We start from the raw sequence: 12,480 nt of genomic DNA, 5'->3' as shown, positions 1-12,480 counted from the left end.
GGGCAGAATCGAAAAACATTCAGGTGCATGTGAAGGAGAAATCAAAGAAGATTCCAGAGCCCATAGGAAGAATAGGGGGAGGACATTAGAGAATGAGTTAGGGATTAATTATAGACATTTGAGATACTGTGGAAATGACAAGGAATTAATCAGAGATCCCGGATGCTTCACTTACAATCCTCTGAGAAGCTCTGGACACTCCTAAGCTGAGGCTATTGAATGAGGGCAGCGCCATCTTCTTTGGTGCTGTCTTTAGTAATGTTACAGATAATGGAAGGAGGGGCAGATAAGACACAGAAAACTCACTGTTGAACTGAGAAGCCATTGTGCAAATGGAGCCGACTTTAGGGAGAGATCATGAAACACAAAAAGGATAAATAAAGCTGGCACCTATTAGGTATTTGAGCTCTATTCTGTGTCAGGGTTCTTGATTCCTCACACTGGCTGACGCATATAATCAATGCTCAAGAAATAGCTGCCAGGCTCAACTGAAGTTGAAATGTGACATGTGAATCTTTCGATGGAAAATAAACTAATATTAAAATTCCAGTTAATCATCCATGAAACTTAATAAATACAAGTCTAAATTTCTCTCAACTACATTCCTACCCCCGGGAGTTAATGAACAGAACATTCTGAGAAGCTGGAAAAGACCCAAGTTGAAAATCTGGTGAAAGGGTAATGAAGTATGAGACAACAAAACCTTTTCGAAACACGAAAACCCAAACATTTGTCATTTTGTGGGAAAATAATTAATGGCAACCACAGTGATCTGCTTTGGGTGTTATCAGCAAGCTCTCTCTGGGTTCCCCGAACAGCCAGAAGGGCTTTCAGAGAAGCTCCCACCTCACCTTCTCGTCAGGCTTTGTGGGAACAGGTTTCCCCATGTTTGTGTTTTCAAAGGGCAGCATGCGATAGTGAAGGTGACGGCTGGCTGCAGCTTGACATCTCTGAGGAGCGCAGTGTTGCATGATGCCTGTACGGTCTGGAAAAAGGTGACAGTTAAATGAAATCGCACTGCTTTCATCGCACAGCTGGGACCACCACTGCCTGTCTGTGAACATCTCTGTGGTCTAGACAACACCCTCTCCCCAGGGACTATGGTGCTCCCTCTCTTCCACGTTTACCCTCCTTGCTCTTTCACCACAGGGAATCTAGAGTAATCTTTCAAAACTATAATTGTGTGGCTGGGAGATGGCTCAGTAAGTTAAAAAAGGCTTGTTTTACAAGTGTGATGAACTGAGTCCAAATCCTCAGAGTTCATGTAAAAACCAGACGCTACTGGGCAGCTATAATTTCAGCTATAATTCCTACTGGAAAATGGTAGGCAGAGACAGGAGAATCCCCAGAAGCTTACAGGTTAGCCAACTTGGTGAAAAAAACCCCGAAAACCCTGCCTCGAGTAAGGCGGAACACCCAAGATTATCCTTTAACTTCTGTGTAGGCCTATGTGTGTACACACACACACACACACACACACACACACACACACACACACACCACACGAGGGGGGGAGGGATGGTAACTGTGATTTAGTTACTCATCTTTGCCAAAAATTCTTCCATGTTTACCTTTCTTCCTCCCCAAAATAAAAATCATCTCTCTTCTGTCTTCAAGGCTCCAAATTTCATCTCTTCTTTTTTCTTCATCTTAGCTTTATTCTTCCCACATCACCTTCTCCATCCTGACCGTAATGAACTTCGCTCAGTTCCTTAAGCTACCATGATCATTTCTAACTCACGAAGTACCATTAAGAAACTTCAAGCGTTAGCTTAGAAAAGATTTTGAAATACCATTTTTTTTAAACTGATAGAGAAACTACGGTAATTTATACTTGGGTATTTAGCAGGTATTTTATTTAAAATGAATACATTTAAAGCCATTTCATGAAACACAACGGTGAAGCATTTGTTGCTAATCTCAAATTTAAACCAGGAAGGAGAAAATTAGAAGCTGGAAAACTTTGATCTGACACAATAGCATCCTGATAGTCATTTCTCATGAGTTTGGTAGTGATGTTGAGAATATATTATATAATGACAAATTATTGTGGTTGAGATGGTAACTGGATCCCCAGTTTGGGATACTCTTGAGAAGTGTGACTATTTTAGGTGATAAACCCTAGTTGGAGAAAATTCGGTCAGTGGGGATGTGCTTTTGAAGGAGATATGTTCATGAAGGTCATGAACACCCTCTGTATTCCAGGCAAGCCTTGCATTTGCAGCTCTCCTGCTGAGAAGCTGGGAAAACCAAGGCCTAAGCAGAAGACTGATTATGTAGACTCTGATCTGTTTTTATAAAAATGAGTTAATTTCACCCTCCAAGTTGTGATTTTAAGAACAAGAAGAAAGCCTGAGATTTCTCTCCCAAAATTTCAGTTGATAAATAATAAAACTTGTCCTTGAAATGGTGCAGAATCTATACTGCTAAACTAATTTTAATTTTTGGAACTGTTTGGAAAGAGAATGTGACTTTCAGCTATTTTAAGCATCTCTTTATTTAAAATGTGAAGTAAACAAGGGGATAATTTTGAGAAGTATACTTTCCAGACAATGAGAAAATATGAGGAATAAAGAAGAGATGGATCCAACACAGAACAGGAAAAACATCGAAAAGTTCTTGAAAAGTTAAGTATTCAAGAGGCACAAAATAATACAAAAGTAGACCCAAATACCAGTAGTAACAACAAACATCAAAGCTGGAAGCAGAGCCCTTGAATGTCAGACCAAAGTTGGCTTCAAGTCCTAGGGGCGTGCTGATCACATACACAGAATCTAAGGACACAGAGATATCACATGTGAAAGATGGGCATCATGCACTGTGTAGTCCTAAAAGAAAGCCTCCAGACTTTTGCTAGCAAGAAGAACATTTAGCTTAAAAACTTTCGTGTAAGTTATGCTAGAGCAGAATACAGGTGTGTATTATTGAAATAGCGGTGACTATCTTTCCATTGTGGCTCAAAGCAGTAAGCACCAAGTTGAGAGGGGAAATCAGCACTCTCAGCATTTTCTGCTACTCAGTGCTTTGTGCCTAACAGAACTCAGTGATTATGAATTTTTCATGATATTATGGCAATTGATTCATTATCGTTCAACCCCATATGCCTTGCTTAAATATTTAAAAAGTCTTATTTTTAAAAAGAGCGTTTGGCAATAATTATGCATCTGTAGTCTGTTCACAGAGCTAGTTAAATGAAACAACAGCAAATGAATGCGCCACACGATTTTCTCCTGAATGACGCCGGTTTGGCCCTGCGTCAGACGATGAATGAATGAAGGAACAATTCTAAGAATGTATCTTATCCCACCACAAGGAGTCATCGATTTTACCCCCTCAGACTGAGAGCAGTTAAGCTTCCAAAGTCCTTCCTATAGGAGACATTGCATTGAGGTTGATCGTTCCACAAAGCCTGGAAAAGGGAGGGTGACAGTAATGAAGAGACTGGTGAGAGGATGGGTGGTGGCTGATTCCCCGAGAGGCAGAACAGCCTGAGCAAAAAGGCTCGTGGTAAAGCTGCACTGCTGCCAACAGTTTCTTATGTAGCAGCTGGGCATTGCGGCACACACCTTTATCCCAGCACTCAGGGAGGCGAGAGACAGGCGGATCACTGTGAGTTCAAGGCCAGCCTGGTCCACAAAGAGAATCCAGGATAGCCAAGGCTACACAGAGAGACCCTGCCTCTAAAAACAACAACCACACAAAAATCTTATGTAACTACATGTCTTGGTATGAACTCTTGACTCTTCAGCTAGAGGTTGCTAACTTATGAATGCTGTAAATTTTACCATAGAGATAGCCGCACACCCCTCTACTGTCACATATAGTACAGCACTCAAAAAAATCAGGCGACTGATATTCCAACCAAGGACTATGCATGGAGATATCTTAAAACCCATGCACAGATGTAGCCCATGGCAGTTCAGTATCCAAGTGGGTTACATAGTAATGGGAAGAGGGACTGCCTCTGACATGAACTGATTGACCTGCTCTTTAATTACCTCCCCCTGAGGGGGAAGCAGCCTTACCAGCCCACAGAAGAAGACAACATAGCCACTCCTGATGAGACCTAATTGACTAGGGTCAGAGGAAGGAAAAGAAGACCTCTCCTATCAGTGGACTTGGGGAGGGGCATGCATGCAGAAGGTGGAGGAAGGGAGGGATTGGGACAGGAGGAGGGAAAGAACCACAGGGGGGATACAAAGTGAATAAAGTGTAATTAATAAAGAAAAAAAAATCAGGCATTGTGTCAGTACCTATTAAAAGATTTTAACTTACATTCATATACAATTAAAAATTAACTTAGTAGGAATGAAATCCATATGTATATTTTCAAAACAAAACTAAACTAAACTAAAAGCAGACAAAATACCATTCCCACTTCCAAATCTAAAGATCAGTTTTGTTAGCATCTTGGAGTATAATAAAACCCTCTTTTAGTACATACACATAACATGCATATAATCTATTTACCTGGATTCTTTAAAGTTTAGCTTGAGTTGACTGATCAATAACACATGGGGCCAATTGTGTTTATCTGTAAGTGAACTACCCAGAAACAAACGAAACATATCCAAGATTCTTTTTCCACTTGTAAGATAAGAATAATGATGTCAGCATTTACAGAGATGTAGGCCTCACTATTGTGTATGAATGCTCACCCTGAAGGCATCTGTATGAGTGTGGGGATGAAGCCCACTAAACTGAGAACCTATGAGTGCAGATGACACATTGTCTTCTGCACATGTCACTCTGCAAAGTCTGATGAATCAGAGATGAACTTCCACTCACCAGAATGAATATTTGCTCAGTAAGGTGATGGGAAAGCATCGGAAGGTCAGTGGAAGGATAGGGCTGTCTCTGCTCTGTATCTTTAGGGAGTGATCAAATTTTGAGTACTGATCATGTGTTAGTTGGTGTAAAGAAAAAATAATGGAGGCAAATCATGTCCCCTATAAGCTTTTTTAAATTTTTTAATATTTTTATTAATTACAGTTTTTTCACTTTGTATCCCCTTGTAGCTCCCTTCCCCCTCCTCTCCGTATCCTATCCTCCCTTCCCCTTCTCCACCCGTGTCTCTCCCCAAGTTCACTGATAAGGGAGGTCCTCCTCTCCTTCCTTCTTATCCTAGTCTATCAGGTCTCATCAGGAGTGGCTGCATTGTCTTCCTCTGTGGCCTGGTAAGGCTACTCCCCCCCTCAGGGGGAGGTGATCAAAGAGCAGGCCAATCAGTTCATGTCAAGAGAGTCCCTGTTCCCATCACTATGGAACCCACCTGGACACTGAACTGCCATGGGCTACATCTGTTCAGGGGTCCTAGGTTATCTCCATGAATTGTCTTTGGTTGTAGTATCAGTCTCAGAAAAGATCCCTGGGCCCAGATTTTTTGGTTCTGTTGCTCTCCTTGTGGAGCTCCTGTCCTCTCCAGTTCTTACTATCTCCCACATCTTTCATAAGATTCCCCGCACTCTGCCCAAAGTTTGGCTATAAGTCTCAGCATCTGCTCTGATACCCTGCAGGGTAGAGCCTTTCAGAGGCCCTCTGTGGTAGGCTCCTGTCCTGTTCCCTGTTTTCTCCCTCTTCTGATGTCCATCCTCTTTGTCTTTCTGAATGGGGATTGAGCATCTTAGCCATGATTAGTTTTTTTTAGGTGTACAGATTTTGGTATGTTTATCCTATATTTTATATCTAACATCCATTTATGAGTGAGTAAACACCATGTGTGTCTTTCTGCTTCTGGGATACCTCACTCAGGATGATCTTTTCCGGTTCCCACCATTTGCCCGAAAATTTCATGATTTCTTTTTGTTTTTTTATTGCTGAATAGTATTCCATTGTATAGAAGTACCACAATTTCTGTATCCATTCCTCAACTGAGGGGCATTTGGGTTGTTTCCAGCTTCTGTCTATTACAAATAAAGCTACTACAAACATGGTTGAGCAAATGTCCTTGTATACTTGAGCATCTTTTGGATAGATGCCTAGGAGTGGTTATAGCTGGATCTTGAGGAAGTGCTATTCTTAAATAGCCTAGCTTCTTCTGTGGTGTCTTTTTTTGCAGGCTCTGCCAGCAGCCCTCATAGCACCACCTGGCACTATAAAAGTGAGGCAGAGGGGAGAATATCAAATGCATTCTTTCTGAGATGTTTTTCTTAGTATTATTTCATTTGTGTGTATTGATGTTTTGTTGGCTTCTATGTCTGTGCACATAAATGATGTCTTGGACTCTTGGTGATGATGGCCATTTGCTCAACACTGTGGTTTCACACTGCACTTGCTTTGCTTTGCTTTGCATCCATGAATGCTTTGATCTTTAAGATTAAGGCTCTCTAATCTGCTCTGAGTTATGTTTCTCTCTGACCCAGAAGCATACTTTCAAAACCTGTAAGTCAGACCCTTTCTGGCCCTGTCCATCCCAAGGATTTGGACACCCAAAACCTTCTCATCTTCACATGCCTAAATCTGAACTTCAGCACTGCTGTTGCTGACATTTGAGCTCTAGGAATGGAAGGAGCCCATAAATTAATCACAGCTCTCTTTGAATACTCAAGCTAGGTATGTAGCATAACTGTAACTGCAATATTTGAGAGGTAGAGAAAGAAGGATCAGGAGTTCAAGGACAGCTTAAGCTACACAGTGAGTTCAAGATCACTCTGAACTACATGGAACCCTACCTTGAAAAAGAAGGAAGAGGAGGAAGAAGAGGGAGAGAAAAATCTCTTTGGGGGAAAGTCCCATTATCAATGTATGTATTGAAAAAAAGAAACTTATCACTTGAGCCTTAGCTGTTTCAGTGTAGGGCAAAAATGAAATGATGCATGATGGGAAGCATGCAGGTAGTTCTGAAGCTCACTGATGTCATTTAGGGAAGAGAAAAGGGGGAACAAAGAAAAGAAGGAAGGCTATTGAAATAGGGGTGTATCAAGACAAAGGCTGAGTGTGCCTGTGTGATATATTGTACTGATACTAATATATGAGTTTTTATTTACAGTCTCTCAGTGGGAGAGTGAGGCTCAATGGATTAACTGGACTTCATGGCCCTACTGAAGAGAGAGAGGCAGAGTTGGGGCCTGGACAGTGAGGGGAGCTTTCAACTTCTCCACTGTACCCTGTGGAGTCTGCTGTCTTAGCCCCAAACACTCTTTCCTGTCTCAGAGAAACAGAGCATCTTCCTGGTGCACAGAGTAATCAAGAAGGAAATCACACATGGAAGAAATCGCTGAGACAAATGACATTGATATTGCCAAGAGCCTTTGGGCAGGCACCAGGCTCTGCCTCTCTGTTCAGCTTCATGCGGTTGTGTCAGCCTTCCGAGTTTTATGTCACGGTGGGTAAAAAGGATTATTTAAGCTATTAAGGTTATTTTTTTCATTTTGCAGATTTCTTTCCTTGAGATAAATCTGTGTTACCCCCAGTGTGTTGGAGAAAATAGTCTACAACTGTTGGAGAAGATGGAGAGCACACAGTACTCACGAACTGTTGGTGACTAATGGATGAACCCACCTCCCTTCTGGTGAAGACCAGCTGTAGTGTGTTCTTATCAGTTTAGTAACTAGCTGCTACATACACTTTACAAATACATCTAAAGAGATGCACAACTAAAGAGCTAAAGAGACGCATGGCTTAAGACCCAGATATTTCTCTTTCTATTGTACTTCTGGAAAGGTATCAATACTATGGTTTATAACAACAATGCTTATAAGAGAATTATTTCATTATGAGTTAAAATAAAAGTTGTACCGTGTTAACACACATGGAATACCAATAATCAGTGAAAGTGAGACAGTCACATCTCTACACATCAGCTCAGTGTTTCCAGTTCACAAATGTCAAGTCACCGTGTGGGGCTGGCTTACCTGTTTGTATCACGGTTCACACAGTGAAACCCTTACCTCTGCCTTGTACACTGTGCTTTCCTGGCATGTAGGACGAGCTAAAGAAAATGTCAGAGTTGGTATGTTAGCATCCCTGTGACAGACAAAAATCCCACTTAGGGACAAAGTTCATGGCAACATCTAAAGGTGACATTTATAAAGAATGAATTGTTAGTTTTCTAGATAGCAAGAGATTGGCTTTTCCTCTCCTCTCTCAGGTCTGGCAAGTATTACACATGGAATGAAGGGACTAGTGGGCATAGTGTTTCCCTTTGTAATTTCTGTGAGGACATGTCATAGCTCTCTGCCTTGTTGAGCTGAGTGTGGTCTTGCTTTGTAAACACTAACATCTGTCTGGTACTCATGTTCTATAGAACATCTAGCAGTGGAGAGCCAGCTATGGCTAGGAAGAGAAGCATAGATGTCGACATCTTTTGTGAGCTGGATGAGAAAATAATGCATGAGATCACAAGGAACTCCACATGCAAAAGGGAGAGTATGAATATGTAACAGAAGGCAATCAAAACAGCAACATGCCTTTCTAATTACAAAACTAGTGCAGCCAGGGCTGCTCACCCACGTCTACACTCTCTGTACCTTACTCTAATTTTCCAGTTCACTTTGTGTTACAGTCAGCATCGATGTAAGCTCCAGGTGCTAATAGAATTTCATCTAATTACATGAGCCATGCTTGTATCCCAAGGATTGTGCTATTGACAGGAGCCTCTGGCTAATTAAAAGCAACTTGACTTTTTTTTTTTTTTTTTGACTGAGAACATGTCTGCTTTTTGTTGTTCCCACACAAGCCCAAGGACCTTACAGCGGGCATTATAATCGAAAAAAAAAAATAGCAGGTTATCTGGGGACCAGACAGTGCCACCATCGCTGGTTACATGTCTGATATCACGATCTTAACTACCAAAGCCCACATCCCTTACGAGCCAATGCATCATTTCTGTTAAATGTCTGAGGGAGAACAATAAAAGAGCCACAAAATTTCTCTCTGATTTTAAAGAATTTGTAAAAAAAATGTTAAAAGAGGTGGAGTGTCCTTTCACAATGTTTTAGGTACCAAGCACATAGTTCATAAGTATAGACATGACCCCCTAAAACAACTAAAGCTGCCATAAAAGTGATGGTTCATCTAGCAAATGAGGCGAGCACTTTTAAATGAGCCTGCGTTTGGGGGAACATGAAATGAAGGAGACATAGTTTCTGGAGGGAAGAGCTGACTGTGGAGAATCCTAATGGACCCAACAGATGTCTTAGGAAAGGTGGAGAGCGTCAGCACCTGTGGGGGTGAGCGGTCACACAGGTGGAATTGCTCAGACTGCAAAGGACAGGGAAGCATGTTTCAGGAAGGTAGGATAACCCTCTGGGGAGGCTCAGAGAGGGGAAACCATGGGCTATTCTGCAAGAGCCTAGGAAGGAATTTCCACATGAATGGGATGGGATGATGCTCTCTGTGCCAGTAGAAGGGTGTTGCAGTAGTCCTGGCAAGAGTTGACGGGCGCTACTCTATTCGGAGAGCTGGGAGGAGAAGTGGGCATATTCAAGACATTTTTGGAGATAGAATTTTGAATTTGAAAAGAATTTGATGAGAGAGAGAGAGAAAAAAACTTCTATAAGGGAAAGGGCCTATTGAATAATTGAATGCACAGGTCTGGAGCCAAGCAATGGGGCTTGGTTAGGAGATGGAGACTTGGGGACCACTGATGTGGCGGGGGGGTGGAGTGGGGTGGGTGGGAGGCATTTGATACTGAAAGAATGGGATTCAGGCCTTCAGTGACAGAGAGGAGTTATAAGATGAGCTCAGAAGTACTACCAGAATTTAGGATTGTACTGGGAGATACATCCAAGAAGGAGAGTTAGGAGAGGTAGCTGATTAAGAGAACAATTAAAACTAAACTTTGTGTAATAAATCAAACAAACAAATAAGCTGAAGCCACATGAAATAGCTACCATAGGTACAGGGCAGATGGAAAAGTGCATTATCTTTTCACCCAAATGTGACTTTCCCTCCTGTTAGAAAATTGCAGTAAGAAAGACTATTGGGTCAGATTGGGATTTATGTAGCAAATAGCTTCCTAAGATCTACAGAACAATGGTTCTAATCTCTGAAGGCTGAGGAATGAGAAGTTACTAAAGGAACAAAAGAGGACACCTTAAAAAACTGTGGCAGGAGTCCTGAAGATACCTGATAAAACAGGGTCAGATGAAAGGGGAGGAGGTCCTCCCCAATCAGTGGACTTGGAAAGGGCAGGGAGGAGATGAGGGAGGGAGGGTGGGATTGGGAGAGAATGAGGGAGCGGGATACAGCTGGGATAATAAAATGTAACTAATAATAAGAATTAAAAAAAATCACTGTATCCTGACAAGTACTGTATTGATACTGGCAGTATTATATTCTGTTTCTGATAAATGTATAACAATTTGATTGCTCTCAATAAAATTGTCACAGCCACAATTGTGCTGAGGACATAAAAAAAAAAAACTGTGGCAGGAAAAGGGAATGGGGTTTGCGGTGCTCCAAGGTTCACAGCCTGGCAATCTTATTAAGAGAGCATGTGTTTGCTAGGCTTTTGTGATGTTTCTGGCTCTGTTTTAAGCTTGGACACCAACACCATCCAGATCACATTGCTCACCAGTGTGACATCTGTCAGTCTGAGTCTCGTAGCTCCCACCTCACAGGCTTTCTCTTCCTCCACTAACATGGACACTCCTAGTATATAGTTATTATAAATCAAGGCGCCATGTCTATTATAGGGCTGTACCATGAGAGCCCTGACTGTTGGGCAGTATTGTTAGAATCATGCTGTTCTCACAGCAGGGCCTCTGGCTTTGGAGTTGCCCTTAACTTCAGTGGTGAAGGACTCTGTCTCTCTGGACCTCATTTTTACCACCTGAGGAATGAGTGATGTCCTGGGATAAAAATAAAGCTTGTTTTATTTGTTTGTTTTTTTGTTTTTGTTTTTCTTTTTTTAACCGGGGAAAGTAGACAGAAGAATAGATATGCAAATATACTTCTGAGAGGGATAGTGTAGTGGCTGGAGGGCATGTCATGAGGCGTGTAACAGGGAGAGTTTGGAACCAAGGTCACAGGCATTAGCTAGAGCTGCATAGCAGCTATTCATAGTCCTAACTTTGTGGGGGAAAGCCACTACTAATTTATATAGAAGGACCTTGGTCAAGGAATCACCTTTGCTTCTTCCTCAGTGAAGTTGATGGTGCCACAATCAACTGATCAGGTGATTACGTCATCAGAAGTAACTATGTCAATACCTGCTCACCTGCAGCATACTGTTCACGTGTGTCTGTGAGCTTTGATGCAGCCAGGGACTGAGAACAGCTAGAGATGACTCACTTTTTCTGCAAGATTGTTTGACATTCATCCCTTTCAGTTAATATCCAAGGTTTTACACCCCTTATTTGCCTGTGACATCCATTCATTTATTAATAAGCAGAAAGACTGTTTATACATTTATAAACACTATTTTATATATAGTTTTAGAGTACAAGGTCAAACATTTACTGTTCCTCAGAAGTCTCATGGGTCACTGTCTGAGATCTAAAGGACACATGTCTGCTGATCTGACCTAATAGGAGTTCCTGCCTCCTTACCTGGCAATGGCAGGTGGGCCCTTCTGAGTGTTCTGGTTTGGTGGTGGGCAAAAGTGTTCTGGCTTTGCCTGACGATGAGAACCTGGAACGTATAAAATGCTAGGGTCAGATCGCAGAGTGACTACAATTGAGGGCTTTCAGGAGTTCACTAGGATGGCTATATAATTTAAGTAATCCCATTATTATTAGGGGGCTTTTGGAAACTATGAACTCCTATAGTCTACGGCACTCCCCTGCCCCAGGATTGCCACCTTCTAGAAGCTATAAAAATTGCATGGATTGTTTACAATCTAGCACAAACATAACTGGATTTCCCCAGAAATACAGAATATTACATCAGAAGGCATTTTAGGGGTTTTATAGATGAATTAGTTTTAAAAGACTCTGACTTTATTGTGCATTCATTAATTCATTGTTGGTTCATTCATACCATTCAACGAGTCTTTGCTGAACATTTACAGAAAAGGTTCTTGACTAGAATGATGGGGAAGACAGATGCTGTTCTTAAATAAAAGGAGACATGAAACAAGCAGAGCAGGAAGAAAATTTTTGACAGAATGAGTGTCATAAAGAAAACGAAGTATGCTTTAGGATGTACGGTTGACCTTGGGTGGCTAATGAGGGTCTTTCTAGAGTTGTCTGGTCGGTGACATCCTAATGAGGAGAGTGTTAGGCCAAGACTGTTGTGAGGGCTGTAGGGTCTAGGGATGCCCACTGCCTGCACAAGCCACTTGTGTTCTCATTCCCATCCTATGATAGGGCAGGTGAGCTTTCAAGGTTCTGACAGTGGTAGGCAGTGGGTACCAGCTGGTTAGAAACAGGGATACATTTTCTCAGTGTTTACCCCTTGATCATTGTCCTAGGTAAGTTTAGCTGTCAGTTTCACACATCCTTCCATCATCTGAAGGAAGAGCTTCCATTGAGGAACTGCCTAGATCAGACTAGCCTATATTCATGTCTTTAGGGGAATTATCTTGATAGTTAATTA

The 12,480-nt window shown here is 41.8% G+C and overlaps 1 protein-coding gene across 2 annotated transcripts in view; it reads right to left on the bottom strand.

The window, feature by feature from the left end:
• Positions 1 to 12,480, bottom strand: part of Clnk (cytokine dependent hematopoietic cell linker) — a 169,791-nt gene that overhangs the window by 20,510 nt on the left and 136,801 nt on the right. For both annotated transcript variants that reach the window (XM_060365389.1, XM_060365390.1), the window contains 3 exons: positions 11,493 to 11,574; positions 7,890 to 7,930; positions 852 to 985 (listed from right to left, as the gene is read on the bottom strand). In XM_060365389.1, the coding sequence (XP_060221372.1) occupies positions 852 to 985; positions 7,890 to 7,930; positions 11,493 to 11,574 (257 nt within the window). The remainder of the gene's footprint in view (positions 1 to 851; positions 986 to 7,889; positions 7,931 to 11,492; positions 11,575 to 12,480) is intronic.

The sequence above is a fragment of the Meriones unguiculatus genome, chromosome 12 (assembly GCF_030254825.1).
Source record: "Meriones unguiculatus strain TT.TT164.6M chromosome 12, Bangor_MerUng_6.1, whole genome shotgun sequence".
In the NCBI taxonomy this organism is placed as follows: domain Eukaryota; kingdom Metazoa; phylum Chordata; class Mammalia; order Rodentia; family Muridae; genus Meriones; species Meriones unguiculatus.
This window is presented reverse-complemented; position numbering and strand designations above follow the sequence as displayed.